Source organism: Lonchura striata, chromosome 1, assembly GCF_050655825.1.
Source record: "Lonchura striata isolate lonStrDom1 chromosome 1, ASM5065582v1, whole genome shotgun sequence".
Classification (NCBI taxonomy): Eukaryota; Metazoa; Chordata; class Aves; order Passeriformes; family Estrildidae; genus Lonchura; species Lonchura striata.
Genome location: NC_140703.1, coordinates 40945510 through 40973493, shown reverse-complemented (window position 1 = coordinate 40973493; position 27984 = coordinate 40945510). Strand labels below are relative to the sequence as shown.

Genomic DNA, 27984 nt, shown 5'->3' with positions numbered 1-27984 from the left:
AGCAACAGAAAATGGCTCTAAATATACCAGGTTTAGTATCTCTGAGTGTATTTTTTACATTAACTTTAGCTACTGGAATTTGGGCTTCTTGGAAAAGCAGAAAGGATCAGCAGAACAGGAACCCAACAGAGATGGCCATGGTTGGAGGCAGGAATATACATGTTTTCATTGGATTGTTTACTGCAACAGGTAAGCGATCTTAAAAGACTTTTAAAAATTCTTCTTAAAACACATGTATTGCATAGATCTGGGTGACTTTTCTTTCAAAGGAGATGAACTCCTTTAATGTCAGGGTAGATTTTTGCCTAAGTGTGACTTTAAAGGAGTATGGTTTCATGAATCATTTTGGGATGGATTCTTACAAACCTCTTCACACTGAGCAGAACCTAATGTTTATGTATATTCTCTTAAATTAAAGAGATTCATTTAAGAGTTTAGTTAAGAGTTAAAAGTTTAATTTAAGAGTGACAAAAGAATACAACACTTTTCATTAAGGAGGACTGTGGCCTTAATTGTGAACCAGTTTCTGTTATCCAACATAACAGACAAATTTTACTCACAGAAAACTCCAGTTCTGTGTGAAATAAATTGTCAGTCATGGTGAGCATTGGTTTCTCTCTTAAAGAGTTTCCCTCAATTTCACTTTTCTCTCCTTGCTGCCTGGCATAATCTGAATTTTGCTTCCCTGACTTGTTTTTTGTAAAGGCATCCTCCAGTGTCATTTGCATGGCTAAGATACTTAAATAATTTTGTAGGTTTGTTATCTGCCTGTTTGCATTTGTTTTCCCTAATGTCTATTTTCTTAGACCCTTCAAGTCTTGAAGGACAACCCTGTTGCTCTTGAAGGAGGGTAATTCTACAAAGGCAATTCCATTTCCTCTAGCAAAAGTCTTTCTCTGAGAAAAAAATTTAATTAAAAATTACTATATTCAAATTGCCTCTAAATTTTTAAACACTGAGCTTTTCCATGCACACACAAGTATTCATTCTTGAAGCTGGAAAATTATCTAGAGTGAGATTCTAATACAATTACCTATAGTCAGCACATCTCTGTATGGCAGAAAACTTTGCAAAGAAAATAGAGATGTGATAAAATATTTGTAGAAGAAAAATGTTTACAAGTTCTCAGAGTTTTCTGCAGGGCTAGTTGAGAATATGTCTCTCAATTCTGACCTTTCCATCTTCCATGATTACAGCCACCTGGGTTGGAGGAGCATACATCAACAGCACAGCTGAACTCGTCTATCTGCCTTCAAAAGGATTACTGTGGGTCCAGGCACCTGTGGGATTTGCCTTGTCCCTTGCTGTTGGTAAATAATTAATGTGATTAAGGCACATAAGCTTTAAAAAGATATCATAGGAGTATATTAAAATATGTAATAGAATATAGGGTACATTTTAAATGTGATTTTGTTTTTTTCAGTTTCCCATATATCAAGAATAAGCATTTATAATGCTGTCGTCTTAACTGAAACGTAAGTTAGGATAGCTTGGAGCTGGTGTAGAGTTTTGCCTGCTTGTAGTAATTTATGGGACAAAAATCTTATCTGAGGATTTAGAAGAATGTGTCTATTGCTTTTTTCACATGGTCTCTAATTCACAGACTATTGAGAGTATTGGTATCTATTTTTTTCCTTGGAATTTCTGAGTGATGAAATAGTATCTTGATTTTTCCACTAAAATGCATTCTTCTGAGTAGTCTCATCTCAGGATGAATGTGTTGTGCATCCAGCTTATGCAACTTTGTAGCTGATTTTTTTTTTTTTTTTTTGAGACTAAGCTAAGTGTGCAGCGTTCTACACCTGAATTGCCATTTCTAACCCTGAGAATTATTGGACTCATGCCCTCTTGCCAAGGCCAAAGTTGCTTTCAGGCCACATTGTACTATAACTCTCCTAGGGACATAAGATGATGAAAGCAAGGAGACCTGTGCAGACCTCACACAGGAATTCCTAAAAGAACAATAACCTTTATTCTCAAGTCAAAGAAAAGAGTCCAACTGACATGAATATGAATCAAGCTTGGAAATATATTGCAAGGACTGCTTCTGTGAGTAACTCCTACTAATGAAATGAGGAGTGCAGGTCTGATCCTGCAATCTTTGCTCAGGTCAGTAGTGCCCAGACAAGCAGTCCTACTGGCTTCAGGGTTAGACACAATATGTATTCTTTAGTTTTAATGAGATGGCTGCACATCTGAGGTCCAATATTTAGATGAAGGTGGGTGGGACTCCACTCAAAGTGCAGATTAAAACAATATAGTTCTGGGAAGAGACAATGAAGCTGCCAAAATGAAAAATGTAATCAGAAAAAGACCACATATCAACAGGTTGCATCACATGACCAAGGACAAAACTTTGCCTCCTTTTTAGCCAAACGTGTCTTCAATGACTTGCTCTGTCTACTGACATTGTCCATGGGATGCTTTTCAGGAAACTTTATGTCTCAGATTGGTAGGTCCTTGAGGAGGCAGAGGAGATTATATATGGGTATCCTCTGAGCTAAATTCCCGTTACAGTCACAAAGGAATTTTGTGCCATTTGGGCTGCCACAAAGCACCCCACTCTCTGGCCTCCAGTAGCCACTCCAGAAAGATCTAGATGTGCCAAAAGTGGGTGGTTATATATATAAGCTTCAAGCCAATATCCTTTATAAGATGGGAACTCTCAAATGGACAGAACCCTACATTTAGCAAGTGAATTTAAACCCTAGTGTCTGGTTGGCTGCATCATTCTCTAGGGTCCATTATGTATGAATTTACTAGGTGGGTCTGATACACATATACCATATTGCTCTTACCTCTTTTTTTCTTGGAATATAAAACATGCAAAATTCTACCAAAATGTCATTTCTTTCTAACAGGTGGTTTCTTCTTTGTAAATCCAATGAGATCAAAGAATTACGTGACCGTAATGGACCCCCTTCAAGAAATTTATGGGAACATGATGGGAACCTTACTCTTCATTCCACCACTGCTAGGAGAGGTGTTCTGGTTTGCAGCTATCCTGGCATCCCTGGGTAAATACTTGCTTTCCTGTTATATTTGTTAAAGGTCACGTGGACTAACAGAGCGTAGTACACCTTTGGGAATTGTGGAAAGCTGTGCTTCATGTCTCCTTCTGTGAGAGAAACAAGAATTTCTCATTTCTAGAAAACACGTTTTCAGGCTTAAAATAAATAGTACTATATATTAATTATATTATAATAGAGAACTCTTCCAATGCGAGTTTGTACCTTCCTCTCGCTGGTAGAAGAGCAGATGTAAAAAGGCAATGGCTCTGCAGCAAGGTGAAGCAGTAAGAGTGTGGGAACCCCGGCCTTATTCTGGGTTCCCATGTGGTGGTGAAGTCTCTCCTCCAACCCGTGCTTCCAAAGAAAAACTCCGCAGCCTCTTGTTGTTCGGTCTCAAGATGATTTATTGCTAATTATCTAACAGATTATGTTCTCAGGCTGCGGCTGTTTGCTCAGCGGCCCAGGCAGAGACACACACACTCCTGACACCCTGACTGTCTGGTGTCTTCTTCTCTCTCCCCGCCCAGGGCTGCTGCTATCTTTTATATGATATATTACATATTACATGTTTATAGTTTCTCCCCAATACCTACTACCTATATTACAAAGTGCTTTTCTACTCTAAACCAATCTGTGAGTGCCAACATCACCAAGAACATGGAGGCAAGGAAAAGGAAGGAGGAAGAACAGGATCATCCCACTTTCCTCCATCTTAGAACTTCTGACCCCCATGTACAAAGTAAAAACCCCCCTGTACATGTGCTAAAACCCCCTTGTACAATACTAAAAAAATTTCCCCTCTACTTTGTAACTACTTTTACTATATTATCTAACCTTTTGTGACTGCTTGTTCCACCTCCAAAGTTGGTAATTCATTCCATGGTTCAAACTCAAAATCACAGCTGTTTTTCAGGTGCCTGCCAAGGTCTAAAATGCTTCTGACCAAGGCCTGGAACCTCTAAAAATGTCTGAGAGACATTTTGAGTTCCCACATAAGAGCAGAAAGGAATCATGGACTCTCTCAAGTTCCCACAGTACACGCTCCCTGTAAACTGCACTTTTCATACAGTATGTTGTACTGGCACCAGGGGAATAACATATCCTCATTAATCCTGTATTCTGCATATATGAAATCTGTCTTAAAATACTTGACTGCTGTCCTTTGCAGGAGCAACAATGAGGGTCATCTTGGATATTGGAGGCTCTTTGGCTATCACCATCTCGGCCTGTACTGTCATACTTTACACTCTGCTGGGAGGCCTCTACTCTGTTGCCTACACCGATGTCATCCAGATGGTTTTCATTACCCTCAGCCTGGCAAGTCCTGTGCATTTCTTTGGTAGTTTTCTAACTAAAGGGAAAAGTGCTGCTCTTCTTTTCAGCATATCTCAGATGAAAAATAACTTCCTTGACCTGCAGTTCTCCTTTAGCAAAACATATTTCCTGAAAAACATTGCAGTCTTTGTAAGTCTTTGTACCTCACGCATTTCAGACAGTGCTCAGACAAGCCATTGGCCTTGCTGGGTGAACACAAAAAGGTCTGCACAAAAGTGAAGTTTGCAAAACTAGTCTAGAACCATTTTGAATGGAGAGAGATCTGTCTACAGAAAGTACCAATTAACCTGAATAACAGACTCATGTTCTTGATGATGCTATGAACCAGAAACATATAGATTTAGAGTAAGGAAGGGGGAGAAAATGAGAAAATGGTTAACAACTTCCATTTCTGTCCTAGTGGATCTGTATCCCCTTTGCCCTGGTGAATTCTGCAACAGAAAGTATTTATTACACTGCAACCCATCAATTTTACCAAGACCCTTGGATTGGGAAAATAGAGAAACAGTATCTTGGAAGGTGGCTGGATGACTTCTTCTACTTGGTACGGAGTATTTATTGGACAAATGGTTGGGAGGAGGAATTGTGCAGGGACTTTCTGTCTGGAAAGCTTGTGAGTTCTACCAGCCAGGAGCCATAGCATGGACAGTTGACACAGGCTGGAGGTGTAAAACTGTCTCTAAACACCCCCTGAAGCAACCTAAATGGACTGGGGAGACTCAGGGTTCAGCTGTGGGATGAAAAGAAGCAGTAGGGACACTCCATCCTTTACCTACATGGAGGAACATACCTCTTGAGTAAGACCATCCAGGCAGCCAGTTCCTCTCCTGGCACCTAAATGAGTAATTTCCTACCTTTTGAGACACTGGTCTTGCAGCCTCAATAGTATGCTTTTAACATAAATATGAAAAATTTCCTCTATTTGAAAAAAACCAAAATTAAAATGACATGGCTGCAGGTCATCAGCAAGCACAGTGCGATTGGCTCCACTGCACAACACAACTTTTGAGTTACCACTATAGCCAAGACTCCAGGAGATTGTTCTGCTCTTACTGAACTGATAACAGGGACACATAGAAGTTTGTTTGGTGAGGACAGAATCTTCAGATTTTATCTGATTAATTTTGTGTACTAAGGAAGTGAAAATTATGGCTTTATTTTTCATTTTAAAAGCTGGATAGCTAAGTTTGGGTATATTTATTTACAAAATATGCATTTCTGAAAAACTTCCTTTTCACTTCCTCTGTGCCTGATTCACAATTCCAAACAACCATTTTTCAGCTTTTTCCATCTGCCAAACCATTCACTTGTTTTTATTAAAATTTCACGTCCAATGTGAAATAGATGAAAACAAAGGAAACAGGGAATTATCAACCCATCAGAAATATTATCCTCAAGAGTTAGAGCTGGGCAACATTTATGCACTTGAAATGAGAATTTGATTATTTGAAACTAGAATTTATTATGGATGACATCCTACAGCAGCCTGGTTGGTATCACTGGTAACCGATGAATGTTTCAGGTGCTTGGCAGTATCCCGTGGCAGACTTACTTCCAAAGGGTGCTCTCTGCTGCCTCGACGGGACAGGCAAGGCTCATCTCCTACCTCTCTGGACTCGGGTGCTTTGCAATGGCCATCCCTTCAGTGCTCATTGGGGCAGTCGCAGCATCAACAGGTAAATTGAATTGTTTGTCTCTGAGTAATCAATGTGGTTTTGGCAAAGGTGATTAAAATGGGATCCAAAGAAATCCTAATAGAGACTTCAAATTACCCCATCCCATGGTCCTCGATACCAAGGTAGGTAATCTGTCCAGAAAATGCGGAGCCCTCTGAGCTACATTGCACAACTACTTACAGACATTTTAAACTGCCCCAAGACATGTTTAAAGCTATTTTCTTATAAAAATTACTTTTTCCAGACTTTGTGTTGAGGAAAGATGAAAGCAGACTCTCTTGTATCATCCTAATTTAGAAGGAATTTTATGCTTCTTTATGTTCATCCCTTACACATGTAAGACACAACAATATTACTAAAGATTGTTAATAAGGTTCTTTCTTAAAGTAATCAAGAAGTTCAGTCCTGCAAACTCACAGTCTCCATGCAGGGAATCAGTCCTGTGTTGGCTGTGAGCAAGGGTAAAAGGACAGCCAGATCACTGAACATTTAAGGAAATCAGCTGAAGTCATTACTTCATCCAATTCCCTTCTCCTCATGAGCAGTGTCTAGAGGTTGACCTTCAATTGAGCCAAATCTGGAATCACACAGGGCACACCTATTTCAAAAGATGCTGCTGAGGAAAAGGGAAACTTTTGATCTAGTGGGAGCTGCAGCATGCTACGGGAAATCACTAAAGTTCACAAAATAATAAAAAAAATCAATCTACGTCCTAAAATACTGAGTGGATCTCAGTTCTTAGTCCTTCTGTGGCCCCTGTGAAAAGGCAATTTCAAAGCCAGCAAAAACGGTCACAAAGGATTTATTGTGACTTTCCCTTGTTTTATTTTAAAGACTGGAATCAGACAAGCTATGGTCTTCCAAGTCCATTTGAGAGAGGGGAGTCAGCAATGATCCTACCGCTCGTTTTACAACATCTCTGCCCAGCATTTATCTCCATTACTGGATTGGGAGCCATTGCTGCTGCTGCAATGTCTTCTGCAGATTCAGCTCTTCTCTCCACTGGCTCCATGTTCGCTCACAATATCTACAGGAAAATCCTGAGGAAAAAGGTACCCGGTTGCAGCATTCAGTAGTTTTGGTGTCATTAAAGGTAGTCTTGTTTCAAGGCTATTTCTAAATCAGTCTGTGACTGGAGGTGTGTGTCCTTCAGCTGCTGAACTGGTTTCTGGAGATAGAGCTGCAGACATAAGTCAGGGGTGTTCATATCCTTGGTAAGGTACCAATACCCATACTGGTGACCTTTGCTCATTCCAACAAGACTAGTATAAAAAAAATTTGGACTAAGGTATTAATGGAAACAGCATAAAACCATGACCCTTAAAATCAGAGGGCCCCTCCAGGGGTACCTGCCCTGCCTGGCTGCTGGTGGCAAGTGGTGCCTGAAAGCATCAAGGGCCTGGGGAGAACCAGCCCAGGCCAGAGCAGTGCTGGCCATCCCTCCAGAAAACACAGTGTCTCTAATGCTGCAATCTCTGCTTTACAGGCGTCAGAGACAGAGGTGCTGTGGGCCATGAGGACCTCCATGTTGGTGTTTGGGGCTGGGGCTGCTGGTCTGGCTTATTACTCCAGCTCTGTCTACAACCTCTGGTTCCTCAGTGGGGAGCTGGTGTACGCCCTCCTCTTCCCCCAGCTCTGCTGTGCCCTCTTTGCACCCAGCACGAACACCTATGGATCAGCTGCTGGCTTCTTGGTTGGGCTCCTGCTGAGGCTACTGGCAGGGGAGCCTGCCCTGAGCATCCCCCCTGTCATCCACTACCCAGCCTGCTCCCTGGTGAATGGGACCTACAGCCAGCTCTTCCCCTTTAAAACATTCACTGTGCTTCTTACCTTGGGCACAATCCTTGCTGTTTCACACCTGGCCAAGGCCCTGTTTCAGCACAGCCTCCTCCCTCGCAGCTGGGATGTTTGCAATATCACAGAGGGAACGGCCATCCCCATTCCCTTGCAGCAGGTGGAGAAACAGGAGCATTTGCCGACCACTGCACTAGAAGAGAACCAGGATTAAATGTGAGGTTTCATTTGAAAGGCCACAGTGTGTTCAGCAGTTAGAGCACGGCACAGACAGCATCGCTCTTTGGTTTCTCCACTAATGATTGTGTTAAATTCCTCACAAAGAAATAAAGAGGCGTTCTGTTCATCCAAGGAGAATATGTGAGTTTGAAGTCAGCAGTGATTAAAGTCACATGGTGATGGAGTACAATCTTGTGGTGGTGACCATGGGACACCTTGGGCCCCAGCAGTGGTTGCTTTGAGGCGCCCCTGGTATTCCACCTGAAAGCAAAGCTATAATCCTGCTCTAACAATTAGAGTGTTCCCAAGTCACCTACTTTTCTGACCACAAGGAAGACAAATTAAAGTCTGATAGATTGGGTATTCTTGATTAAAAAAAAAAAAAAAATGTGAGCAGACCTGTTTCCATTAATAGCAAGGGGTTTAGCATAATCATCCCTGGGGAGCACATCAAACCCCTGAAAACACAAATTATTGAAAGCAGTGCAACTGCCACAGCAGTGCAGCAGTAATATCAGTTCTGCACCATTCCTTGCATGCTTTACAAAGGTTTCCTTCATACTGCAAAAATTTTTGCATGTCTCTCCCCACTGCAGTATCTGCCAGTGGATCCCTCAGCCTGGGAATGTGTGACATATCCCCTCTATAAAATCTGGTAGGGCAGTAACAGGTAAGCAAGGTAAAGCAACAGCCCTTAACTATTTACTAAGAAAAATAGCCACTATTAAAAAAAACAAAAAAAAAACCCACGAAAAAAATATAGGAAAATAGATGTGCCAGACAGACTACTGGAATTTTGTCTAAAACCTGTTAAATTATTTATGTCAACATTTTACCCTAGCACAGCGACAGGATGGTTGGTATGTGACATACACAAACTGGTGTGTGAGAAGTCAGAGAACTGTGATAACAGAAGGGTGCTGGAAACTGATCCTAAACTTTCCTGCAGGGACACAAAATCCTAAAATGCTGAAGGCAAGATCCCAAAATATTCAAGCCACAGATAAGTACAGAAAAGCCCCCAGTATCTTTGCATAAATTCTTAATGGCTTGGAAGACAAGAAACCCAGATAAATAGTGAATTTGGACTCTAGCCTGAAGTCTGATGGACTGAGAACATGCCCCAGTGAGATGGATCATTAAGATGTGAGCTGAATTAAAGATTCAGGAGAATTCCACAGTAATGGCTCACGGATGGCTGACATTTTATACTTTCCCCAGCAGCTGTGCAGTATCTTATTGGGGTCAGTTGCAAATCCAGCCACAAGAGCCAGCAGGAACCACAATCACAGTACCTTTCTAAAGTGGTTGTGGGAGCTGCTGTAAGTGGAAACACCTGGCACTACTGAAAGGAAGATATTTACTGGCATAACCAAAATATCCTGCAGCAGAGTAACCCTCACAGCCAAGTGAGCTGCTGAGGTGAAAACAAGGTGCTGCTCTGTGATTTACTTCCAGCACATGCATCCACAAGGTGAGAAGCTCCACTGGTGCCACTGTGCATTACTGCAGCAAGTTCAGCAAGAAGCCACAAGACTCCGAATTGCACCACGGCAACTGCCTTGGCTCTGGAGCAAGACTGCCAGCCCTGAACTCTAGATATGGCTTTGAGGATTCTGCTCCCTGTAGGGAATCATTCACCTCTTTTAAAATATCCATCCTCAGCAAGGTGGAGATTCTGCTCCTCATCAGAAAAATATCACATAATCTTATGTTTTGTGCTAGTGTTAGTGAACACCTGGGCACACTAACCTTCCAATGCACAGCTGTCCTATTGATATACTTTGTTAAACCAAGGCCAGAAATTCTCTCCTGTGTCTCTAGAGACTGACATGAAATATTAATTATAGCCTGTCTAGAAAAGGGAAAAAAAAAAGGTTTAAAAATCGAAATCTTTGCCATTAACTGTGGCCCTAGGCTGTCACCCACAGGAGTCTTTCACACAGCAGTGATTTGAGTGGGAGTGTGTGAGGTTGTGCTTACGCAAGGGAGGCACCAAAGCTGTCATTACCCCAGCGCCAGGAGAACAGGGCTCTCGTTAAAGCACAGTTGCTGGATGCTGATTCAAACATACTCCCCTGAGAGATTTAGGGGTGACCTAGTTTGGGGATGTGTCCATCCCGCTTTGTGGGGCAGATCATTGCTGACATGCTGCATTTGAACCAGGGCACAGACCCGCTGCACGACCCAATAGGAGTGAAACCCCAATGTCCTCATGCCAAGATTATCGCCCTACTTCCAATCATAGAATGTTAAGGGCTTGGAAGAGACCTTAAAAATCATCTAGTTCCAAACCCCCTGCCATGGACAGGGATGCCACTTACTAGGTGAGGTTGCCCAGGGCCCCATTCAACCTGGCATTGAACGCTTCCAGGGACTGGGCATCCACAACTTCCCTGGGCAACCTGTTTCCGTGCCTCACCAACCTTTGAGTAAAGATTTATTATTTGACCTAAAAATACCCTCTTTCATTTTAAAAATACTGTCCCTTGTCCTGTCACTATCTGTTCATACAAAAAGTCCCCTTCCTTCCTTTTTATAAGCCCCCTTAAGGTATTTGAAGGCTGCAATGAAGACTCCATGGAGCTTTCTCTTCTGCAGGCTGAGCAACCCCTAATCTCCCAGACTGCCTCCATAGGAGAGGTGCTCCATCCCTCTGATCATCTTTGTGGCTTCCCCAGGATCCACTCAGCACATCTTTCCTGTGCTGGGACCCCAGAGACAGATGCAGCACTGCAGGTAGGGTCTCACCAGAGCAGAGCAGACCAGAACAGAGGGGCAGAATGCACTCCCTCACCCTGCAGGCCACACTGCTCTTGATGCAGCCCAGGATCCATTCCACACAGCAGCTCTGACAGGCAAATGCCTACATCCAGAAGTACCTTTCCACTGTTGTGCTCAACTTCTCCTGCTTTTACCCTGCAGAGACACAAAGCTTGATATTGAAGCCTTTCTGTGCTAATAGGTTTGGCATGGCAGGCAATATATCCACAGTTTCCTGAGAGAGCAGTGAAGAGTGCTGAGAAGTGTCACCACTACCACCATGTTACCACCTAGTGTTACCACAGAAACTCACAGAGACTTCAAACATGAGAGTCTTTGCTGTCAGGGGTATCTGGCATACTCAGTCATACATGGCCCTTGCAAAGCTTCCCTGAATTTCATACCACTAAAGAGCGCTCTGCTTTGTGTGAAGAGAGGAAAATGGCAAAAACACAATTACTGTAACTCTCGTGAATGCTTACCATTTTCCATCCTTATATGACTCTCTCCTCCGAACATCCCCCAGCAAGCTGAAAAAGAAAACATTCATCAAGGTCGGACAAAGTTTTGGAAGCAATTAGTTGCAAGTAAAATAAATACAAAAGTACTTCTGTCCTATACTTAATGTCCAAATGCCTAGTTGTTCCAGTCCAGCAGACTCAAGGTCCTTGAGGTGTTGCCAGCATGGAGGATAATGACACAACTCCCATGAAGCCAGTCTGTTCATGGGTTACAGCCTCCAGTTCATATTCCTTTATTTTTCTTCCAGTTTACCTCTCCACATGTGGATTTACCTCCTTTGACCCTTAGAAGTGTCCATGACAGTGACTCTATATAGTTCCAGTTTTGATTAACTTTTCTCAGCCTAGACAGCTGCTACATAAAGCAGCAAACATCAGCATCCAGCAGTACTCCATTGTTGCCTGGGCTAGCGGGATCCACTGAGATACCCTCAGGCTTCCATTGTCTTGCCTTTCTTTGACATTTTTACAGTTCATCTTTAGAGCATCTGAGATGGTATCAGACTGAAATTTGATTAAGAAAGAAGAACCATATAAAATCAATGTCATGTGCATTAGGTAGATTAACAACAGTCAGGTTTGAAATGTAATTACTAGTAGGAAAATACCATTCAGTATCAGAACCTCTAGTGAGGGTGATTCTTGGCATCTGCTATGGAACTGCAGACAGTGACTGGGTGGGCAATGAGGAGCAGTCCACATCATGTGCTCAGCTGGTCAAATGAGCTGCAGGTCAGTGTGGGCTCACAGACAATCTAATGCAGGTGTCTATAGACAGACCAAGTGTATCACAGCCTAAAACCAACTGTTGGCTGTGTTGTCCTCAAAGAAAGGTCTGAGTAATGCTATGCACTGCAATCTTGAGATTTAGGTGAGATCAGTCTTACTCAGAGCATGCTCTTGCTACTTTGTCTCTTTTTTTTTTTTTTTTTTTTTTCTCTCACAGGCAGGGATCATGACAACATCCAGTGTCTAGAAGTTAAAACTAGACAAATTAAGACTAAAATGAGGCTCAGCATTTTAAATGTAAAGTCCATCAAGCATAACAAGTTGGCAAGGGCTGAGGTGGATATGCCATCACTGTAAAGGCTACAGTGAAAGTGGAAGCTTTTTTCAGTTATCCCTCTCTTTTAAGAGGAATCCATTCAGTGTAGCCCTAGGATATCTGATGTCCATGTCCAGCCCAGAGCTCAGACTGACAAATCCCAGTAACATTGTTCCTTACTTCTCCGAGCCCTGCTGGAGATGAGTAATCAGGTACAACTGAGGTAACCACTGCCACTTTTGTCTTAATGCTGACATTGCTCAGAACCCTGCTTGCCCCTCCTTGAATTCCAACAGTAAGAAGTCAAGAACACAGTGTGATTTGGATTTCTAAATCTAAACTGTGTTCTCCATCAGCAGACTCTCTGTGTCTTGGACTCCAAGGTGTCTGTTCAAAGATGAGGGAAGAAAGTCTCCTTCTCTCAGTGATGGTGCTGCATGACTCCTGCAGCAGCCACCTACCCATCCTGCACTGAAAAATCAAGTTTCCATCTCTGCTGTGCTGGGAGCAGTTCCTAAGTCCTCCACACACATAGGCTGAGGTGGGGCATAAGGCCAAGGCTATAAGTGGTGTTGTGACGTCCATGTGTGGTGCTCCAGGGGGAAACCAACCACTCACTGTGCCTGTGCAAGGGTCTGAGCTGTGACTGCCCTGAGTTACCCATACTTGTTTCCATGGGAGACGCCATAATTACACCACCATTGCTCAATCACAGCCATTATTTGAAAGACCACATGCCTGACATGCTTCAGCAGCTGTTATGCAAGGTCAGACCAGGCTGGATTCAATTCACTTCAGTGCTCTGCATTCCCAGCTGCCTTGCAGGTGCGGTGTCCAGGCACGGGAACCAACACAGATAAGGAGGTTGCCTGCAGCAAGGATCATCAAGTCCGGCTCTCTAGAGAGACCCTGTGGCAGCCCCTGCTCGGTGCTTCAGCAAGCCCATAGTGAGCCTAATCAGTAGTAAAAAAAAAGAGTTTTGGTTTTGGCAGCTCAGAGCCATGAGGACACAGCTGTGTTGCCAGGGCAGGCCAAAGTAAATACTTTGCACCAAATTTAGGCCAAATGAATTGGTGAGCTGTTTAGGTGATCCACATAAAAAGTGCGGTTAAGACTGAAGTGTGAATATTTAAACAATCCATTTCAACTAGACCAACTTAATAATGCTTAATTATTGCTTTTCGTAATTATAACTCATGTTTAATTTTGCTTATCGCCCATCTGTACATATCAGATAAGATATAATGTACATATCCTGCATCCTAGGACAGTGATCAAATCAGAGATGAGAGACAGGCTTGAGCACATGGAGCATCCCAAGATCTGAGATGAAAAAAGCTTTGTACTATTCTGGTAGTGGACAGCAATGCAGACAAAAAAAAGGGAAAAAAGAGGGGACAAAAGCAAAAAAGGGAAGACAGAAGAGACACTTTTGCACTTGTTCCTTTCCATTTTGAGACCGTTTTCATTCTGCACAGAGCGGATAGACGTGCCATTCACTTTGCTGAATTCTGCAATTGAAAATATTTATATTGCTAATGAGAAACAGTGAAAATACCATAGATCTGCAAAGTTGAACTAGAAACTTGGAAAATGGTCAGATGAATCCTCCTTGTGATAAAGGCTCCTCTTGTATATTCTTTGTATGGAATAACACTAACCAATAGACAGTAACTTGGGACATTGATGTGAGGTGAAAGGTTGTAGGTATGACAGACCTTCTGGTGTCCAAAGTGGAATATAATTATTTTATTTTATTGGAATTGCATAAATATTTTACTTTATTTTTACCACCACAACACAAGTTGAGTTAATCAGTGACATCAAGATTGGAGGCAGCCTGGGCTGCAGTGATAATGCATTAGTGGAGTTCACATCCTCAAGGATAAAGGTCAGGCAAAGAATAAAATCAGGACCCTGAACTTTAGAAAAAAAACTTCCAAACTCCAAAGTTCCAAACTTCCAACTCTTTCAAAGAGTTAGCATTTTTCATAGAGCATAAAAGTTCTCAATCCCCAGGTATAAGAAATCAGAAAAGTAAGGCAAGAGACCAGCATGGCTGAGTTGAGACCTGCTAGAGAAACTAAAGGGCAAGAAGGAAATGCACAGGCAGTGGAGCAGGAGCAGGTATCCTGGGTATAGGGACACTACTCAGGTGTGTAAAGATATGGTGAGGAAGGCCAAGGAGCAGCTGTAGTGAAAGGAAAAGGGGTATTGGCTTTAAATTGGAGGAGATTCAATTTGGATTAGATATAAGGAAGAAAATTCTTACAGTGAGGATGGTGAAATACTAGAACAGGTTGCTCAGAGAGGCAGGATAAAGACCATCTCAGAGCCTCAAAATAGTGAGGATTTATTTTCTCTGTTTTGATATAAACTTCCTAGAAAAAAAGCAACTTTTTGCTTTGGTTCCCCAATGAAAGAAGATGGGGATATTCCACTCTCTGTGAATATAAAGGGAGGATGTATTGTCTCGAAAGATTTACTGCCACAACAGCACCCCGTGGGCAAATGTCAGCCATCCCCCCTCAAAGGTGTGCTTTGAGAACTTCCCATTTGATAAAAGCTGTTTCTAAATGTCTCCCTTTTACTAAGAATCTGTGCATTCTCAGATATTCTGCATCATCATTTGATTTTTTTCCTCTATTTCCCTAACCTGCAAACCCACAGGCCAAACCCACAAGAAAATTTAAGCAGTCTAGATAGCTTAAAAAGTGGATGAACGCTGACAGACCAGAACCTCATTGTCTTTCTCTTACAGCTATTGATTGATTTGAGGTAAGAAAGGGGCTTTTTGTATTGGGCCTCTGCAGAAAAAATAAAAGGCAAAAAAGAAACCAGTGACATGCAGACACTGATTTGACCAGGTTCTACTTCAGGTGCTGAAAACTCATTTTTCATCTTACACAAATGAAGGAATGTTTTTATACACCAAGACCTCACAACAAATGTTCTTCTCACTTCCAGAAGATGAGAATAAGCTAAGCATGGATGACTAACCTCATGTGAAAGAAGAGGGGGCAGCACAATGTTACCTATTTTTTGACTACTTCTGTGCCATGTGCATGTTTCTTTGCTGGTTTGGAAGCCTGCAGCTCTCTCCTGCTCTCTGCCAGCTGTTTGCCAGCCCACTGCACCATCAGCCAAAAACAAGTGAGCAGCCTCTGACCCAGCAGATGCAATGCCCTGCAGTCGCTGTTAACATCTCTGTTTTCTCCTATGGTTTCTTGCAGGATGAAATTTCCTCTAAAGACCTATCTCGGGTCTGTAATCTCTTTGAATATTTAACTCTGGTGGTTTTTATCTTTTCTTCAGCAAAAGACAAGGTCAAGCATTTTATCAAGCCCAAAAAAGACATCAATGCAAAAGGGTGAGAAAAAAAGAGCAAACCCTCTGTATAAAGCACTTCAATGTACCCATGCAGCATATTAGAGAGCAAAAGGAGCTTTCTGGCTCCTATCTGGCTGTTGTTGCAATCGTTAATGTGGTTTTGTTCCATTACTAATGGCACCAGAATGAGAAATCAGGCCCTCCAGACAAACTTGAGAGACTGTTGTTTCACATCTGGCAATAAGAAGAAAGGAAAAAAAAAACATTTTAAATAATTGAAATAAGCAAAGGGATGACTTAAAACACTGAGCATGTAGCAGTAAAATCTGCAGATGCCTACAGAAGGGTAGGAATGGCAAACTAAATCTTTTACAGACCTTGTAAGCCATTCCCAGAGCCTGGTAGTTTAAAGCCACTTTGCAATTAAACAAAGATAACCTAATTTTTTGCAGTGTGTATTATATTGGTCGATACATTTATGTTTCCTAGAACTGCTGATTGACAAGAAGAGAAAAATAAAACCATAAGAGCAGCACTAATAGATCAAAAACCTACAACCTGGAGTGGCATATCATTAGCCTCATCTGAATGTGTTTGGACAGGATTTTAATAAAAAGCTTTGTTAGAAAAATACATCATCAATATGCCAAGATAAGTAAAATTAAGAATAACACTCCAATCCGGCTTTTCTGTAAAGTTACTCTGAGTTAACTACCAAATCCTGCAGCAGAGCCAGCAGGGTGCATCCCTTCACTCACACCTGGCAGAAACAGTTCCCCCACTGAAGCCTTGCACCAATGCCCAAGCACCAAAGCCCAGGATGTCCACAGCATCCTCTTCAAACTTCAGCCCAACAGCAGGGCTGTTATCTGCAGATATCTGCTGAAGTTCATCCCCCATTGCCTTTGGGGTGCTGGGTGGCAGGCGGGTGCTGGGGGGACTCAGATGGGTCAAGCATCAAGGTTAAATTCAGTTAGATTAGTTCCTAACCAATAATCCAGCCAGCACCAGTACAAGAGGAAATGACTTCAGGTTATGCCAGAAGACATTAATAAAAATTGCTTCTCTGGAAGGGTTGTCAACCACTTGAACAGGCTGCCAAGGGAAGTGGTGTAGTCACCACCCTGGAGGTATTTTAAAGACATGTACATGTGGTTCTTATGCGCATGGTTTAGTGGTGGACTTGGCAGTGCTGGGTTAATGGTTGGCTTGATGATCTCTTCCAGACAAACTGATTCTATGATTCCTTGAAGCCAAGTGATTCTCTCCATAGTCACTTGTTGATGGGGCTGCACCCCATGGCCTCCAGCACCAGTCACCATAGTGCAGCTGATATGGCCACACTTCTCCACAGGCTGCAGGCAAGAAGACTGCCCTGAGAAGTTCCCCTGCCCCTGCTGTCCCTTGCCTTGCCAGTGGGCCCCCACCCTGCCCAGCTGTCACCCAGCGCTGCCATTTCACACTCCAATGCATTTCTGCTTAAGAGAAACCTCCCTTGCAGGGGGGATGTTTGCAGCACAGACAGAGGAAGCATTGCTTGCAAGGGGCTCTCAGGGAGAGAGGAACCAGCCAGCTTTCAAATAAATATGGTTTATAATAGCTTGATTAAATGCTTTCTTAATCTTGAGCTCTTTGTGATATGTATTTCTTGAGGTACAGTTTATATTAAAAAAACCCTCCAAACTCTAGATATTTTATAATTTTCCCTTTAAATAGAAGGAATTTAAAAGTTCTTTGCTGTTAATTATTGATGCTGAACATCAAAACAAACACAGGACTTCTTTTTATCACACGACTGATCATTTGACCTATGGTAGCCAAAACTGCTAAAATTTGAGAGGACCTCCAAGCCTGTATTTCAATTTTGTTACTATCATCTGTCTTTCCAATAGAGAGCATTTACTCAATGCAACCAGTTTGATACATTTAAAATATGCAGAATTCAATTAATTTTATATGAGAATATAGCTCATAAGTTGTGCTGCCAAAATAGCTCACTGGGCCACAAGCTCAAAAATAATTCAAATAAAGGGTGAAAGAAATAAAATAGGAAAATTACACAAAGTCATATCACCATGAGACCTTTAATGCTCTGAGGAACAGAACTGCCATAAAGTGATGGGACCAGGAAGAAATTTGCATGACAGAATCTCTCCCAGGGGAAGCACTACACACTCTTTCATGCAATTACATTTTCAGCAGGGACGCCCAGGCACAATGTTGGTCTGACACAGAGGGGATTTGGCAAAGCACAGGAGCAGCTCAGACAGACGAGGCGGAAGGGAAGCACTCCATGGCCTGCCTCTGCAAACACTTCCAGCAACCCCAGCACCACAGCAGGCTGCAAAACATATGTGAGATCAAATACTTGGGCAGTACATCTCTTTCCCTTCCCCTTCACCTGGGTATCATTGCTAAAGCTTCAGAAGACGCACCAGAAGTTGATGAAGCTGGAGATTTTTTTTGTACCTGAACAAAATCTGGGCCCTGGAGTCCATGAAGATTGCACTGTGTCTTGTCAAGGCCTGACTTAAGCCCTGGAATTCCCCCCTGAGATGCGTGTGAGAGAAGCTGTAATGCCATATAAAGCATGGCAGAACAGGACAGCATCACACTTGGTTGAAAAGCCCCAGCAGGAATGAGTCCCCTGCAGCTGAGCCCTGCACAAGCCTCATTCCTGCTCAGCCCCCCACCCAGAGCTGTGCCTCAGTCATCCAGACCCCCGTGGGACTCCCCTGTTGTCACAGCCAGCCAGCACATAAGGAAACCTGCATGTGAAACCTGCATGCAAACCACGCAGTGCAGGGGGAAAGTGGCTACTCAGTGCAGGCGGCTCGGGCAGATAGGGCAGATTGCAGCTGTCCCTCGCCGCCCGGGTGATTGTCCTTTCCTCCCACTCACCCTGAGGAGCCTGCGCTGACCAGCACGCTGAAATGTCTCTCTTTAATCCAAAACTCTACTAAAGAAAACTTGAGGAGAGGGAAATGCAAGCAAGAGAGTGGAAAATCTGCAAAAAGGCTGATCTGGTGTGTAACTCTTTCCCTGGTCAGAGGGGCAGATCTCCTAGGGGTGTATATAGCTTCTGGTAGCCATATACAAGGATGCCTCTGAGAAAAGATGAATTTTCAGGACTGGGATGCTCTCATGTTTTCTAATCATGTTTCCCACTACCTCACACTGTCCTGTGCTTCTGAAAGAAGCTGGGGACCTCCTCTGGACAACAACAGAAGGGAGAGAGGAGCACCTAATGCATGCGGCCGGGCACAGTGGGATGGAAACCAGGTTCATTTCCCAGCGCGGTCATTTGATATGATCTCTGGGGACACAGAGATGGTGCTCTCCAGCCCTCCCCCCCATCCCCATCTCACCTGCGTCATCACCAGACTTCTTGGAGCAAAAAAGTCGGTTTTAGCACCCCGAAGTGAAATTTCCCTTACGGATGCCAAATCACACTCAAAGCCAGCCTCCTCGGCCAGGTGTCCCGATCCCGGGCTGGGCTCCCGGCTCCCGGCTCCGGCCGGGCTCGGCAGGGCCGGGCAGGGCTGCGCCCATCGCACTCATTTCCCGCCCGGGCGATGGCCGGCGGCCGGGCAGCGCCTGCCCTTCCTCAGCCAATTGCCTCTCCAGCCCGGACGGGCGATCGCGGGCTGTGAGGCGGGGAGCGCCCGGGAGCCGCTGCGGGGGGAGCTGGGGGCGGCCCCGGCGCCGCGGCGGGCGCGGGAGGAAGAGGAGGGAGAGAAGCGAGGGAGCGGCCTGGGGCTGGCAGACCCGGGGTCGGGCCGCGCCGGCCGGCCCGGCCGCTTAGATGCAGCCCCTGGGGCACCGGCTTCCCGCTGATGAGACCGCTGCGGGGCTCCCGGGGCCGGAGCGTCGTCGTGGGGACCGTCACCCTCTGCCTGGCCGCCGGGTGGGCTCTGCAGAGTAAGTGTCCGGCTCCGTCCTGCCTCCCCCGCCCCTTTCCTCCAGCCCCTGGCCGCGACGTCCCGGCTGAGCCCCAGCGCCCGGCACCCGCGGGGCGGTGCAGAGCGCCCGCCGACCCCCGCTCTGCCCAGCCCGTCCGCAACGGGGAGGGGACGGGACGTACCGAGGCTCGGGCAGACATCGCTGCTCTCCCTGACACGGTCAGGGGAGGCTCGTCCCCGCCCCTGCTGCTCGGAGGGAGCGGGGGAGCCGAGCGGGACCAGCGCGGCCGCGGGGGGAGCGCCCCACGCCCCGACCTCCCGCCCGCTGCCGGCAGCGCCGTGGCCCCGCCGCTTTTCCAGCGACCGAGGGGACGAGGCGTGGAGGGGGAAACAGCCCGGTTAGTCAGCCCCAGGGGTGTCGGGTCTCGCTGGGTGAGGAGGGAAGGTGGGCTCCAGCCTAGCACCCCACGGGGAGTGCGTGGGGATGGGGCAGCACGCAGGGAGCTCCCGAGGAGGCTGCTCCAGCCCCACCCTCGCCTGGGGACCGGCGCCGCCAGCGAGGTTGGTTTGGTCACGGCGCTCCAGCAAGAGAAGTGACGCGCGAGCAGGACACCAAAGGGTGGAGAAACAGCCCGCAGGGTCTCAGAGGCCCGTTCGAGAGCTGTCCCCCCAGTTTAGAGCTCCTGCCCCTCGCTGCCAGCCTTTTTCTTGGCCACTCACTGCCCAGCACACTGCAGGCCCAGCTGCGCCGCCGCGGCCAGGTCTGGTGCGCAGAGCCGCACATCCCACTTTGACTCTTGGCCAGGCAACTACTTTGGAGTAGAGCAGCGTGCCAGGATGGCAAACTCCGCGAGCTCTGAGCAGCCCCCGTGCGCTCTTCTCCTGCGTGCGTGTTTTACTACGTGTGAAGGGGCTGGTTTTGCGAGCAGCAGGGCGCAGTCACCTTGCGTAGGGCGCTGCATGTGGGTGTGATGTTTGCTCTCCAGCCTGGTGCAGCTCTGTTGGATTACACTGATTCAGGTGATCTAGGCACACTGCATACTAAAAATATTTTTGAATCATTAGATAGATACTGCACTGCCTTTTTTAGCTTTGCATACCAGATAGGGACAGGGCATGTTTGCAAATAATTTAATGGAAAGATTTAAATTTTCTCTTTTTTAACATTTATTTTGCAATTGCATATTCAAAACAAAGCCTCTATAAAAACATGAAAGAGTGACTGAGGGAAGATACTCAGATCCTGTCAGAAACAGTGGAAAAGGCCTTTAAATAAACACATGGACCAGAAAACAATTGGAACAATTTGCAGCGATTACCAGATGTTCCCGGCTCTTCTGTTTCTGTAGTTGGCACAAACCTCATTTTCACAGCTCTGGTTAGTCTCTCCTGCACACAGGAACAGCAGACCACAGCTCAGCTGAGGACACACTGAGCTGCCCTTTTTAAAAAGCATGATGTTCCTACAGGGGGACTGGGCAGCCTGAGTGTGGACGATGCTCATGAAAGAGGGAGCCCAGGAATGTTATCTTGGAAGAAGCCTGGATCCTGTTTGGTACTGTAGATGAGAGCTTGGGAACTGAACTGGTTTCTTGAGCTCCCCTATCTTACCATGACCAGCAGAGGTAGTGACTTCAGATCCCAAAATACAGTGAAGTCAGGTTGTAATTCACCCATCTCTTGCATTTGTGGTGGCTGTGGAATTTTGACCATAGAGGGCTCTTACTTTAAGATTTTTTTTTAATTTTTTTCCCTTAGAGATGTTTTTCTTTGCCTTTCTTAATCATTATTATCCCTGAAGATTCTGCAGAACCTCCAGGATCATGCCCAGATGACCTGCTCTGCAGTCATGCAGTGTAGCTGAGGGTCTCATTCTCACTCCTACACTGGGTTACAGACATTTACAGGTCAGCCTTTCTTTTTCATTTTGCTCTTGGAGTCAGGCTGTTCCCACAGGAAGGAAGTAGAGCAGGTGAGCTGCTCCAAGCCAAACCAGGAAAAGGCATTCAGCCTTACTGTGTGCTTTATCTGCCTTTTGTCTGCTTTGATTTTTGTTGGTAGATAACAGGATTTCAGTCTTTAGCCAGGGGTTTCAAACAAGCCATTAATCAAGAGAAAAAATTTATGCCAGTTAAAACTCCAGTGTTGGTATTCATCCAAATCGTCATGCAGAAACACCAGATGCAAGCAGAAATTATTGCAGTTACACATTAAACTAAGCCATCGGTTCAGTTTCACAGTGTCATGAGCAGCTCTGGAATCACATCAGGAGGAGGCAGGTGAGAATTAAATATTCTTTTATATGCATTTTTGCCTGGATATCATCAGGAACATAAAGTCCCTGGTTTCTCATGGAACTGCATACCTTTGGTTACATGTGATTTATCTGCACTGGCTTATTTACTGTTGCCTTTTAAGAAGCTGATATTTCCAATTGATTACACATCCTGAAAACACAACAAAGTCCTTGCCAAGACCCCACATACTTATGCCTACTATAGTTCTTGCTTTTGGGGGATGGTAGTTAATTAATATGATAGATTACCTTGGATGTGGCAACTAAACTTTCCATGTAAATGCAAGGTTTTTAAAGGAAGCTAATTACTGATGAACCTTGCCCAGTTTTCAGAAAATGTTATGCTTATCTGAAGTCCCTTTCTGTGTGGGTGTTAAAGCATTGAAACGTGCAATTATGTGCCCTCTATGGTGGAAGCGTTCTTGCTATCACAAATTATAAATGTGTATTTAGTCTTCAAGTATGTATGTTACTTTTATGGAAAGCAGAAGGAAGAAGGTATTAAAAAGCATAATCTATCCTCTCATAAAACAGATCACTGACATAGGTAGGACGAATCACCAGGATCCAGAGGTCCCAACCTGCCCTGGACAGTTGGTGCAGCATCACCTCCAGACTCATCACTCTCCTTTGTCTTTCAGCTCCTGGAGGAGTATCCTTAGTTGTCCCACAACCCAACATCAATGCAACAGTGGCACAAAACATCCTCCTCTCAGTTGAATACTCTTGCCAAGGTGTGGCCACCATTGAGTGGAAGCATGTGTCAAGCTGGGGCACCACCAGCATTGTTGAGTGGAGAAGTGGGAATTATGTCAACATATCCACGGTCTACAAGGACAGAGTGACTACTTTTGAAAATGGCTCTATACAGCTTCGGAATGTGGGCATGAGAGATGCTGGCTACTATTTTGTCACTGTAATGGAGGAGCACGGAACCAATGCCTATGGCACCATCATAGTCAATGTTTACGGTACAAACTAGACAGGACTTCTCGGCTTTACCCTGTGTTTAAGCATCAATCTGTTTGTAAACAATTTTATAATATTAATTTTTTTCCATTTTCCTTACAGAGATTATCTATGAAGATTTGCATTTTGTAGCAGTTCTCTTCGCATTTCTCGCTGCAGTATCTGCCATTCTAATCTGCTTCATGTGGCTGTGTAATAAATCTCTGCATCTGTTTCAGAAGAAGACAACACATAAACTAACAGGTATTTCTCTAAAAATGTAGTCAGGGTATAGTCTTCAAGCATGAAATTTGAGCCTAAAATTTGTACCATAAAGGTGCTAAACAGGGACACTAAAAACCAAGACTGAAGGGATCAGTTTTCTTGTTCTAATTCCTTGTTCTAACTAGCTGAGGCAACTGAATAGCAGGTGTTTAGTTGAAGAACAGTCCACAGGACATCTAGTTTATATATTTCACATTAGAAATCATAAAATACTTCTCAACACTGCTAATTGCAAAACTTGGGGAGAAAAGGCCAGAGCTGCAATAAGCCCCATCAAAGGGCAGAAGACAAAGTCAAGAGCATCAGCAACTCTCTGAGAGTTCACATCATCAGGGTGTATCCTAGGGGAAAATATTCAAATGACCCTTGGGAGTGGCCCCCACCTCAGTTCAATCCTCAGTGGAGGATTGCATCTCCTCTTCTCAAACCCCCTCTTCATCTGTTCACTTTTGATCCAGTTGCAGACTCCAATGAACACTGAGTAATATCAAAATCTGACACTGAAGACAGCAGTCATGAAAAACAGGTCAAGGGAACACAAGAGCTACACTGAAGGGACATATTAGAGAAAAAATTTCCAAATCACCACCAGGGATATTTGGCCTAGGCAGAAAGACAAGGTGCACATTATAGGCCTGGGATCAAGCTCTTAGGCACATCTTTGAAATGGGAGGTTTCTGTTACCATTTCAAAATATTTCTGATGTTTACCTCTCTTCTTTGTAAGTGCAGATCCACTTGTGGTTTCTTGCCCTCTAGATAAAAGGTCTGTATTTCTCCTGTAATTAGTGTTACATTACAACAAGCAGCCCAGCTACCAGTATTTTACAGGACCAACAGAGACACTCAAGCATCCTAAGATTCACGGCCTAGACTTCGTGTCAACTCTGCAAAACCCAATAGAAGAAATTAACTTGGTTTGAGCTGCCTCTTCCTTTCTGTTGCTCACCTACAGCTCTTAAGGGCTACTGCTGTTTTCATGGTGCATACACTATTCACAAGCTTCTGTAGCTGCTGAAAACTGTCCTATCATGGCACAATATACAGGATTTTGTTTAGGTAAAGCCTCTTCCATCAGCTAAAGCAAATTTTGCCACAGAGGTGAACAGAACAGACATATTCATGTAACATATGGCAGAGTTCAGGAAAGCACAGTTCTAGAAACTTATGTGATGTCCCAGGAAATGATCCAAAGCAGATACCTAATTTCTGCCCCAATTCTATCTCAGAAGAGCCCTCCTTTCAGAAGTCATGAAGAGAGATAGAAGAACAGTCCCTATGGACTTAGTTTTCTTACTGCCTTTAGCCTTGTACTTAAAGATTGTGAGAACCTCTTTATACAGTTAAATATTTTGAAAAGATGTATTTAAAATCTAATTTTAGATGAGAAAGCTTGAGCTAATTTTATTAAAAAGTTAAAAATGTCTCAGCACAGTTAATTTTGGAATGTTGGCCTTCCAATCCATTTGCCAATCAATAACAATATCCTTTCATTTACAGCAAGTACAACAGAAGAGATTGAACTGGAAACCATTGAGTGTTAGCCAAGGACTGCATCATAATAAAAATAACAGTTCTACCTCAGGGGAAAGTATTGGCCAAGAAAGCAAAAACAAACCTAGAAGGTAAAATGTCTGTGACTACTGCAGAAACATCCTGACTTGCACAGTAATTAAATCAGCAGTGTCTGATGGAGCTGTTTCAACCTGTTAAGTTTTTGGTTCTGCTAGTCAAGGTCAGAGTAAAAAAGAGTATGCTTTCATGCTGAGCATGAACACATTTTTGTGGCTAGCTAATAAAATCTACAGCCTCTACCACTCTTAAAAACAGCCAACCTACCAACCAACCAAGCAAGTCTGTAAGATCAACCCATAAAGGAAATTATCATGGTCTTGAAGGACACCTGCATTTTGGATACTGCAAGTCTCCTATTACAGACAAGAGTGGTCATTAGCATCCATCAACATAATAAATATCTAATTACAGTGTTACATTAAAAAATTAATTGCAAGCATTGAATCCTGTTTATTGCACCTATGCTGCTACTTTTGGGTGTAAGGAACTTCCTGAAGCTCTGAAGACAAGCTGCAATTTTTCATGAGACAAAACTGACTTTGAAAGAATGCTGAGCTGGTCAAAGTTGTCCTGCTTGTGTTTCCAGTTGTTTACACACTGCCCCAGGATGGATGTTAACATAGATTTTATGACGTTACTGGAGCAGGTGGTTGTACAAGGAACATTGCAGGCAGGCACTGAAGAGGACATTGTCTATAAAGATTAGAGGGGTCAGATAAAATACTGACACAACACCACCAGTGGGGTGGCAAAATACTAAACAGTTCTGTTGTGAAAGATGCCAAGTTCTTTGCAAACTTAGCCCAGTGCTAACAATCTGAGAAGAAATGTTACAACAGCTTTACTTAAAATTGCTTTTGTTGAGTGCCACCTTTGTTTTCCCTATGTTGTAAGAAAACATGAAGTGACCTGTAGCAGTGACCCAACTAATGTTTTCTTGGATCTGCATATTGCACATATTGCAATTCTCCACCTGTATATCTGTTGGGTGGAATAACATTTGTTTGTCGGTGAGAAGGCAGTAAACCGAGTTCCAAATTATTCTGTTTTGCTTTTGTAATGAGAATTTTGCAGTGTGAAATAAACTTTGAACTTGTAAGACATCGTGGACTAGTCTGCGCCTGTAGATTGCCACGCTGCTGTTTGAATCAAACTGCTGCTACTGCCTTTCTGACACTTCGTCTCACTTATTTGCAAAAACCTTTACAGGGCAGGCTGACAGAGCTTTGCCTCTGGTCAGGGACTGGGATGCTCAAATACAGAGGTGCTATGGGCTCCATTTGGAAAAACATTCAGGGAATTTCTTACCAAGTATATAATGAAGCAGGTAGGTGCCAAACAAGCCAAAGCACCCTGTGCACAATACCTTTAAACTATCCCATACTGAGCTGGCCATTTGTGTGGGGCCTCTCTCCCACTCATAAATTGAGGTACCAGATTTAGCTGTTTGCTCATTCCTACATCTAGAACAGGTCAGTGTCAGATACAGCACAGGCAAATAACAGTTTATTCCAATTCTCTGCTTTAAACGTATATTGCCCATTTTTCTATCTTTGAGTGAACTAAGCTTTGACAACAGGGAAACTGTAAGTGCACCTATTTCAATCACCATACTTGAATTACTTGGTAAAGTATGCTTATAGAGTATGGAAAACATTGTTAGGGGTTCTTTTTGAGCCCTTAATCCTAGACTTTGAATGAATCTTAGACTTTTAAGGCAGAAAGTATTTGCATTAAAATACTCTGAATGTGAAGCTAGGTATTAGGTTGAGCTGAATATACAGCAGATGCTCTGCCAAACTTAGAAAGTACAAGAAGTGCAGCTTACACATAAAACCACTATCATCTGCTAACACTGACCTGAATGCTGCAATTGCCAGAGGAAATCAGGAAACATATCCAGACAATGAATGATCACTCCAGTGCACTGCTGTGATTGCAGGCTCACACACAAATTTAAACCACAGTGTTTGAAAGCTGGCAGGAAAGTAGGAAATGAACACTTAAAATTATTCAGTTTAACATGTACTACAACAAAAGAAGTTTACAACTAGCAAAGTTCTTCTACCTCTTTCAGCTTGGCTGATGTCACTGCGACATCAGGCACCCATTCTTGGCTATTAAACCTGGTGCCAACCTCACTTTTAGGCAGTAATATCCTATATGAATAGCAGGGACTCCAAGTATTCAGTCAGAACATCCAGTACAGTTAGCTTGTATGTAGCTTTCTTTATAGACAATTCTTCACCCAAAAATTTTGCCCTCAATTTAACATACTTACTTTACACAGGTAACATTACTTTAAAAATACTCACATTTTCCTGAAAACTATGTTTGTCACTATGCATTATTAAGGTCAATATTTGAGGTACAAAATGTGAGGATAAACTGTAGCAGTTTCTTGCTACCCTGGAGCATCTGAAGTCTTATGGAAGGTTGTTACAGTAGAAATTCAGAAACTAACAGCTGTTCTTACTGTATTTGTAAACTCCCTGCAGAACAGCAGCAAATTTAATATTTAGAGCATACTGGATGATCTAAGGGATTAAGACATTTTACTTTTAAACTTGAATTAGAGAGATGTCCAAGTTCACCAGATTGTTTTGGCAATCAATTGAAAAGGTCTTAATAATTTAGTAATGTCGCCATTTCATATTCAAAGATGCACTACCAAGTTTCAAGACTGTTTGTCAGATGTCTAATTAGTCTGTTTTCCATTAAAATTAGGAATTCCTGTGTATTCAACACCAAAACACAGACTCTCCAGGTCTCTAGTAACTCTTTTTTTTCATGTTATTATTATTGTTCTTATTTTTTCAGCTAGCCCTAGAAGTCTTGACAAGTGTTTTCATGCTAACATGCAGAGCTTGTGTACTGCAACATAGGATATGTCCTTCTTTTCAGGAGAGAAGTCCTGCAACCATGAGATTGTAATAGCTCCACAGTGATCTGATTACTTGTAACAAGAAACTTCAATTAAAAGGCTATTGCTACATGCAGACCTGTCAATTTAGGTTAAGAACAATGAATTGTAAAGACACGTTCAAGTTTCATAGACTCATCTTCTAATTATTAATAAGAGATTTGTTGTGTTAGCAGGAGTTAGAACAGCCTCATCTAGTTGGATGCATGAATACATGCATCAGGCTGTTGGCTCAACTGTTTGCCAAGGCACAACCCCCCCTCTGCCTGTAATCATACAGTGTCTGCTGGCACAGCAAAACAGCCCTGCTAAGCCCTGCTTCAAGATCAAGAGACTTACTTTCAACTAGGGCTTTTAATTTT

At 43.6% G+C, this 27984-nt stretch overlaps 3 protein-coding genes across 6 annotated transcripts in view; 2 read left to right on the top strand and 1 right to left on the bottom strand.

The window, feature by feature from the left end:
• The window catches only part of HEPHL1 (hephaestin like 1), a 78762-nt gene extending 70772 nt beyond the window's left edge, over positions 1 to 7990 (bottom strand). For 2 of the 4 annotated variants that reach the window (XM_085575133.1, XM_085575137.1), the window contains exon 1: positions 7853 to 7990. The gene's annotated coding sequence lies outside the window, so the exon portion shown is untranslated. The remainder of the gene's footprint in view (positions 1 to 7852) is intronic. The other 2 variants (XM_085575127.1, XM_085575125.1) reach the window with 1 other exon arrangement.
• Positions 12 to 11306, top strand: LOC110478387 (high affinity choline transporter 1). The gene is made up of 8 exons (XM_021544955.4): positions 12 to 189; positions 1197 to 1310; positions 2862 to 3017; positions 4180 to 4328; positions 4747 to 4890; positions 5869 to 6022; positions 6857 to 7074; positions 7509 to 11306. Exons 1-8 carry the CDS (start codon positions 12 to 14, stop codon positions 8028 to 8030), a joined length of 1635 nt encoding a protein of 544 aa, XP_021400630.3. The 3' UTR covers positions 8031 to 11306.
• Positions 11307 to 19406: 8100 nt separating this feature from the next.
• Positions 19407 to 25800, top strand: VSTM5 (V-set and transmembrane domain containing 5). Its single transcript, XM_021544956.3, has 4 exons — positions 19407 to 19615; positions 22534 to 22863; positions 22964 to 23104; positions 24625 to 25800. Exons 1-4 carry the CDS (start codon positions 19531 to 19533, stop codon positions 24666 to 24668), a joined length of 600 nt encoding a protein of 199 aa, XP_021400631.1. The 5' UTR covers positions 19407 to 19530; the 3' UTR covers positions 24669 to 25800.
• The last annotated feature ends 2184 nt before the right edge of the window (positions 25801 to 27984 follow it).

Excerpts from the sequence above, each read along its gene's own strand:
- VSTM5 (XM_021544956.3), top strand. The coding sequence starts at position 19,531 with ATGAGACCGCTGCGGGGCTCCCGGGGCCGGAGCGTCGTCGTGGGGACC. Across the intron at positions 19,616-22,533 it reads CGCCGGGTGGGCTCTGCAGA|CTCCTGGAGGAGTATCCTTA; the intron begins GTAAGTGTCCGG and ends TTTGTCTTTCAG. Across the intron at positions 23,105-24,624 it reads GACAACACATAAACTAACAG|CAAGTACAACAGAAGAGATT; the intron begins GTATTTCTCTAA and ends TTTCATTTACAG.
- LOC110478387 (XM_021544955.4), top strand. The coding sequence starts at position 12 with ATGGCTCTAAATATACCAGGTTTAGTATCTCTGAGTGTATTTTTTACA. Across the intron at positions 1,311-2,861 it reads TGCCTTGTCCCTTGCTGTTG|GTGGTTTCTTCTTTGTAAAT; the intron begins GTAAATAATTAA and ends TCTTTCTAACAG. Across the intron at positions 3,018-4,179 it reads AGCTATCCTGGCATCCCTGG|GAGCAACAATGAGGGTCATC; the intron begins GTAAATACTTGC and ends TGTCCTTTGCAG.